This window comes from Melospiza georgiana, chromosome Z (genome assembly GCF_028018845.1).
Source record: "Melospiza georgiana isolate bMelGeo1 chromosome Z, bMelGeo1.pri, whole genome shotgun sequence".
NCBI classification, from domain to species: Eukaryota; Metazoa; Chordata; class Aves; order Passeriformes; family Passerellidae; genus Melospiza; species Melospiza georgiana.
Window position 1 is genome coordinate 3,461,833 of NC_080465.1, and position 7,527 is coordinate 3,469,359.

Sequence of the window (7,527 nt, forward strand, 5' to 3'; positions counted from 1 at the left end):
AGACGCAGAAAAACATTAAAACAGGAATGGTATAGATTTTGATAGTTCTCCAAAAAAGACAGCTTTAAAAAGTTTAGCAACAACTTGTATTTTCTCTCCTTTTAGAGCAGTCCATAAAGAAAATATAACAGAACGGCCATTTCTTGCCATGCACAGCAAGGACATCACTGCTAACTGAATACCTGGCACCCAGCAGTGTCAGCTCCCTGCTGAGCACCCTGTAGGTGATGGAACCACACAGGTAAGGAGAGTGGCAGCCAAGGGAAGGGATGTGGAGCCTGGAGCCCAGGAGCTCCTGAGGGTCCACAGGATGCCCAGGGCTCTGCTTTATCACAGGAACCTCACCTGCAGGGCCAGTTCCTCCAAAGCAGAGCAGTGAGCACTGCACAAACTGTGCTGATCTCGGTGTCTGTGAGCGCTGGGCGCTGCTGGGTGTTCCTGAGTGCCAGTTCCACCTGGGATGTGCCATTCCAGCATCCTTCCCAGCTGCAGCACTGGATACACAGACAATACTCGTTTGCTTTCCTGTTTCTCAAGTGATCAAACACACCTTTGCTCCTGGAAGCCGAAGGCACCTGAACTTCAGCAGTACGAGGAGATCCCTGTGTAAGAAATGGCTGCGTTGCATTTGCACAAGTACCATCTCAGCACTTATGTGTAATCTGCCCTCTATAAGAGAGATGACAAAACTAAATTACGCATTTTTTTTCTTTTCTTTTTCTTGAAATGGTTGCTGCTATCAGAGGAGAGTCAGGTAAAGCAGGCTCTGTGTAATTCCTGATTTCAATTCGAGCGAATCGAAGTCACCCACGGACGGCGCGGCCGAGCCCTTTGTGATGCCAGAGCATCGCAGAGGCGACGTCCCCGCTGAGGTCACGGCGGGGCCGCCCCGGTGCGCTATAAAAGCGGGCGCGCCGCCCCCGCCCCGCGGCAGCATGGCCCGCTACCGCCGGCGCTCCCGCGGGAGCCGCAGCCGCAGCCGCAGCCGCAGCCGCAGCCGGCGCCGCCGCTCCCGCCGCCGGGGCGTGCGCAGGAGGCGCCGCGCCTCCCGCCGCTCCCGCTACCGCCGGAGCCGCCGCTCCAGCCGCAGACGCCGCCGCCGCCGCTGAGCCGAGCAAGGGGCTCGGCCTCGCCCGGCCCGAGGAGCGCGGCTGTGGCGCGGGGCTGCCCATGCCAATAAAGGCCAGCAAAACTTACTGGCGTGTGCGGGTCCCTGGCTGTGCCCGGTGTAGCCCGCCGGAGGGCTCCGCCCCGAACGCGCCGCTCACAAGCGGGGACCGTGTCTCAGCAGAGCTGTGACTCCCAGAGCCGTCCGAAGCTGTCGCTGGGCTGGCGGCGCAGGCACCCGGTGTCACACATGGCCCCGCTTGTGCAGAACTGCACGTCCTGTGCTGCTGCTGTTCCAAGCCTGCTGAGGGCAAAAAATGAGCTTTGGGGTTTGGTGTGAGGGGAATGTCACTAAATGGGAGCTTGACCTTGAGTCTCTGTCAGTGACAAATCTCTCTTGAGGAAGTGATGGGGCTCTGAATCACCACATGAAGGGAACACAGAGTGAGGTCTGCAGAGAGCTCTCAGGTCACCAAATCCAAACGTTTACCCAAAACTACCTGTCCCACCGCAAATCCCATCTCTCAAGTGCCAAATTTACTCCCTCTTAAAATCTTCCCAGGAATGGTGACTCACCCACAGCCTTGGGCTGTCCGTTCCAATGTTTGACAACACTTCTGGGTGAAGAAACCTTTCCAAACAGCCAACTAAACCTTCTCAGCACTTTTTCTCATCCTTTTCCTTGTTCCCTGGCAGAAGAGCCTGGTGCCAGCTGGGTACAGCTCTGTCTGTGCCCTGGGGAGGTCCATCCTTAGATAAGACTTGGAAGTTTTGATGAGCACAGCAAAACAGAATAGCACAGCCTTAGACAAATAGATGAAGGATGTAGCTTAGGCAAACAGAAGCCATGCCGAATGCAAACAGGACAGTTTTGCTCCTTTTTTAAGTCCCTCCAGGAATGGTGACACCGCCCTGGGCAGCTTGTTCCAATGTGTGACAACACTTTTTGGTTTAAAAACTATTCATAATAGCCGACATAAACCTTCACAGGTGCAACTCCAGACATTTTTCTCTCGTACTGCGCTTTGTCCCAGCAGAAACGCTTGAAGCCAGCGTGATCAGCAGGAATCACAGTCTCCCTCAGCACCCTCCTCTCGCCGTGTTCCCTGTGGGATGCTATGGCATTCCCTCAGTGACAGCCGGCCCTTCCCGCTTCTCATTTCCTCCCTTCTCCCCCCAGATACACCCCAGGCATCTCCCCGTGCCGGGTGCCCCGGAGGTGCCGCTGTGGCCGCTCCCGGGCCGGGCCGGGCCGGGCCGCCGCTGCAGCAGGGCCGGCGCTGCCGGGGGCTCCGAGGCTGAGCGGGACGTCGGGGCCGGAGGCAGCGGGGGGAGATCGTGCAGAGCCCGTGAGGCTGGGGAGCACCTGCGGGGGCTGCAGCCGCACTGAGGGGTCTGGCGGGGAGCTGAGGGCGGCGGTGGGACTGAGGGGTATGAGGGAGAGAGCAATGAGAGCGCTGAGGGCAGCCTGGGGAGGTGAGGGCGATAGGGGCAGTGAGGGCAGCACGGAAGGTGAGGGCGATGGCGGCTCTGAGGGCAGCATGGAGATGTGAGGGTGATGGTGGCTCTGAGGGCAACATGGAGAGGTGAGGACAGTGGTGGCTCTGAGGGCAGCATGGAGAGGTGAGGGCAGTGGTGGCTCTGAGGGCAGCATGGAGAGGTGAGGGCAGTGGTGGCTCTGAGGGCAGCATGGAGATGTGAGGGTGATGGCGACTCTGAGGGCAGCATGGAAGGTGAGGGCGATGGCGGCTCTGAGGGCAACAAGGAGAGGTGAGGCCAATGGCGGCATTGAGGGCAATATGGAGAGGTGAGGGCAATTTTGGCTCTGAGGGCATCATGGAGAGGTGAGGGCGATGGCGGCTCTGAGGGCAGCAGGGAAGGTGTGGGCGATGATGGCTCTGAGGGCAGCATGGAGAGGTGAGGGCGATGGTGGCTGTGAGGGAAGCATGGAGAGCTGAGGGCAATGGTGGCACTGACGGGGCTGAGGGCTGGACTGCAAGGGCCATGGCAGCCTTAGGGCACTGAGGGAAGCATGGAGAAGCGAGGGCAGTGGTGGCTCTGTGGGCAGCATGGAGACATGAGGGGGCTGAGGGCAATCGCAGCACTGATGGTACTGAAGGCAGCATGGAGAGTTGAGGGTGATGCCAGCACTTGGGGCAACATAAAGAGGTGAGGGTTATGGCCATGAGGGCAGCATGGAGAGGAGAGGGTGATGATGGCTCTGAGGGCAGCATGGAGAGGTGAGGGTGATGGTGGCACTGAGGCCGATGGCAGCGCCACTGGTCTGAGGGCAGTGACAGCTCTAGCTACCTAAAGGCAGAGCCACACGCGAGTGATGTGGCAGCATGGCCCTGGCCCTGCTGCACCACTATTCCTGATCCAAGCCAGGTCCCACTGGCATTCCTGAGCCGCATTTGATGTCTGGCTGTTGCGGAGCCTTAGCAGACACTTTCCACAACATACTCAAATAAAAAGCTCGACCAAATGTCAGTAAACATTGTCACTGTGGTACATTGTATTAATGCTTGCCATCACTTTATCCTGTTCAGTCATATTCCATGGATTAATTCAAAATAGCTGTCACCACTTTAACATGAAGCTTTTTTTTTCTCTCTGGAGACAGGGAGGGCCATGCCTTTCTCAAAGGTCCCTTAATGATGTTGAGCCTCTGGGAAAGTGGAATTAGCAATTAATATTTGGTCACTCAGGGTTCCAGAGATCTAAACATGATTTTGACAGATACTGAAATCAGGTGGAAAAGAAACTTTCCAACAGTTTGAAGCATTAGAAAGTAGGGATTCTTCACCAGTGCAAGATACACATGGTATCTCCTTTAATCCGATGCGTGTCGAGAAATTTTACAGCAGGGTATTTATTCCATCACAGACTCACAGGATTCACAGAATGTCTAGGTTGGAAGAGACCTTCAAGATCATTGAATCCAACCCAGCCCCAACACCTCAACTAAACCCTGGCACCCCATCTACCAACCCAGGAGGACACTTGTCCAGAGAACAAGCCCTCTTCCCACCAAAAGCTAAGGCAAAGAGGGCATTAAGCTCTTCTGTCTTTTCCTCGTCAGCATTACTGAGTTCCCTCACGCATCCAGTAGGGAACAAAGGTTGGTCTTACCCTTCCTTTTGCCATTAATATATTTGTAAAAGCATTTTTTATTATCCTGTATAAAAGGTGCCTAATTAAGTTTGATCTGAGCTTTGGCCTGTGGGAACTCAGCACATCACTCCAGATGTCCAGAGTTGCCGGGAACCCTCTTGGGGGGCTCAGAAGACCTGGAATGTTGCCAGAAGCGCCTGGTGGCTTGACTTTGATCCATCTAGGGATGTGTCACCTGTGTATGAGGACATGAGAGTCACACGGGTTTGAATGGTGCAGGAATGATATATTTACAGGGTGAAAATGTAGATCTTAGGGTTTTTGATGGACAAGATTGAGGAATCAGCGCGTGTCTCGTCCTTGCTTCTTCTTCTTGTCATCCATTTTCTGTGATGATGTTGGCACTTTGGATTGGTTTAGAGTAGAAGTGCACTGTCTAACAGGTGATGGGTATTGGGACATAAAAGTAAATATGATATACGTAGTTTGTAGTATATAAAGACGACGCTGCCTTGGGGGCGGTCAGAGTGCCTGTGGCTGCCTTGCTGTTCAGACCTTGGCTGGGCAGAACGGAAAACTTTGTAGATAAGAAATAATAAACAACCTGAAGATTGAAAACTGAAGAGTCCAGTCTCATCCTTCAAATCTCGGGCTGCTCAGAACCATCCCATGCACCTCAGGGAGAGAGAGACAACAGCTCCCGAGATTGGCCTCCCTAATTTTTTTTCCTACATGCCCTAGCTACCCCCTTAAAAACTTTCTGAGAGATCTGACCTTCCTTCCAAATATAATACGTCCTCTTTTTATTCCTAAGTTCCTTCAAAACCTCATTGCCCATCCAGGCTGGGTGTTTGCCACATCAGGGTGGTAACCCCTTATTAGAAGTCCTTGTCTGGTTCTTTAGAGTCTGACTTCTGTATCTGGTGTCCTTTTTAGGTGCTGTTCCTTGACCTGTTCCTCAGCCCTTGCTTTTGAGTATGCACAATATCATTGTTTTGCCTAAATTGTGCCTTGTCAGCCTTGCAGAGCTGAGCTGGTGTCCTGCTTGTGTTTGGCATGGCTTCTGTTTGCCTAAGTTACATCTTTGATCTGCTTGTCCAAGGCTGTGCTATTCTGTTCTACTGTCCTTGTCAAAACTTCCAGCTCCCATGGACTGCCCAGAACAGAGACCCAGGGCACTGGGAACATCAAGCCGCCAAGGATGGACCTCCACAGGGCAGCAGACAGAGCTGTACCCAGCTGGCACCAGGCTCTTCTGCCAGGGAACAAGAAAGAGGATGAGAAAGTGCTGAGAGTTGCACCAGGGAGGATTTAGTTGGCTGTTTGGAAAGGTTTCTTCACCAAGAAGTGTTGTCAAACATTGGAACAGACTGCCCAGGGCTGTGGTGGTGGCACCATTGTTGGAGGGATTTAAAGAGGGAGTAAATTTGGCACTTGGGACATGACTTAGTAGTTGGATTGGTACTTTTGGGTTAACCTTTGGATTTGGTGAGCTGAAAGCCCCCTGAAGACCTCACTCTGTGTTCCCCTCACTTGGGACAAATCTCACAAGAGAGATTTGTCACTGAGAGGGGCTCAGGACAAGCTCCCACTTAGTGACACTGCCCTCACCCTAAAGGCCCTGAAGTGTCTTTTTGTTTCCTGGCGACTTTTCCACGGCCCATTTGTGAGTGGCTCCTTGTGGAGCGGATTTCTTTGGGGACAGGTTGTGGTGCTGCCCGGGTCCCACAAGGCTGCCCGGGGGAGCGGTGGAGGATGTGCGTGTGCCACCTGGGGCCATGGCTTGGGGGTGGGATGGGGAGTTTGGGTTAGACTTTGGATTTGATGACCTGAGAGCTTTCTGTTGACCTCACTCCGTGTTCCCTTCACTTGGGCAGTCAGGACCGTGCCACCTGCACGAGAGAGATTTGTCACTGACAGAGGGACTGGGGGCAGGGTCCCGCTTGGGGACGGACATCCACGGACACACAGGCAGAGGCACGGACACGCAAGGACACGCAGGCACAGCCAGGGTGTGACACGCAGGGACACCGAGGAACCGCCAGGGTGTGACATGCAGGGACACCAGGCACATCCAGGGACACGCAGGATGCACACGTGCACCCACGGACACGCAAGCACAGCCAGGCACACGCAGGGCACAGACGGGCACCCACGGACACGCAAGCACAGCCAGACACACGCAGGGCACAGACGGGCACCCACGGACACGCAAGCACAGCCAGGGACACACAGGGCACAGACGGGCACCCACGGACACGCATGCACTGCCAGGGTGTGACATGCAGGGACACCAGGCACATCCAGGGACACGCAGGACACACAAGTGCACCCACGGACACGCAGGCACAGCCAGGGTGTGACACGCAGGCACCGCAGGCACAGCCAGGGACCCGCACAGCCCCGTACACATTGCAGGCCTTTATTGGCATGGGCAGCCCCGCGGCACAGCCCGGGCGAGGCCGAGCCCCTTGCTCGGCTCAGCGGCGGCGGCGGCGTCTGCGGCTGGAGCGGCGGCTCCGGCGGTAGCGGGAGCGGCGGGAGGCGCGGCGCCTCCTGCGCACGCCCCGGCGGCGGGAGCGGCGGCGCCGGCTGCGGCTGCGGCTGCGGCTGCGGCTGCGGCTCCCGCGGGAGCGCCGGCGGTAGCGGGCCATGCTGCCGCGGGGCGGGGGCGGCGCGCCCGCTTTTATAGCGCACCGGGGCGGCGGCGGCGGCCGTGAGGTCACAATGCTCCCGGACAGCCCGTGCCGCGCCCGATCCGGGCACCGCCGGTGCCGCCAGCGAGGGCGCAGCGGGGCACGGGGGACCCCTCGGGGTGCCGGAGCTTTGCAGGGCCGGCATCGGCAGGGACAGCACGGCTGGCCTTTGTGGCGCCAGAGCTTCAAGGAACCGACATCCCCGGTGAGGGCCCGGTGGGCCAGGATGGAATCCCTGTGCTGGCAGAGATTTGTAGGCTGCTCTCAGCAGTTCCAGCACAACCGGCCCTTTGTTAGGGCGTGCAAGAGTCTGCAAGGACCAAAATCACCGTGAGGTCGCGGTTGGCCGGGGAAGCCCCTTGTAACACCAGAGCTTGCCAGAGCTGATGAGGTCGCAGTGAGGTCCCAGGGCCACATGGACACCCCCAGGCACAGCTCCAGCATCTCCCACCCCTGGGTGGTGCCCAGCAGGCAGCAGGATGCTGTGGTGTGGCACGGGTCTGTGTCCTTCCAGGATGGCTGCCCGGCCTTGTCGCTGTGCCGGTGAAAAAACTGACGCCAAAAGAAATAAGAAAGGGAATTCGTTCCTGGGTTTGGAGCCCCACTTCTG

The 7,527-nt window shown here is 56.6% G+C and overlaps 1 protein-coding gene across 1 annotated transcript; it reads right to left on the reverse strand.

Annotated features, from left to right (window-relative positions):
- Window positions 1-2,941: 2,941 nt before the first annotated feature.
- On the reverse strand, window positions 2,942-7,062 carry LOC131095702 (uncharacterized). The gene is made up of 2 exons (XM_058043747.1): window positions 6,631-7,062; window positions 2,942-3,040 (listed from the first exon to the last, which is right to left on the reverse strand). The coding sequence occupies exons 1-2, from the start codon at window positions 7,060-7,062 to the stop codon at window positions 2,942-2,944; spliced, it is 531 nt and encodes a 176-aa protein (XP_057899730.1).
- Between the last annotated feature and the right edge of the window lie 465 nt (window positions 7,063-7,527).

Bases quoted from the DNA above. Each gene is read 5' to 3' on its own strand.
- LOC131095702 (XM_058043747.1), bottom strand. From the start codon at position 7,062: ATGCCGGCCCTGCAAAGCTCCGGCACCCCGAGGGGTCCCCCGTGCCCC. The intron at 3,041-6,630 runs GTACGGGGCTGT...CTTCCCTCACAG, and splicing joins CCAATAAAGGCCTGCAATGT to CCACCATCGCCCTCACCTCT.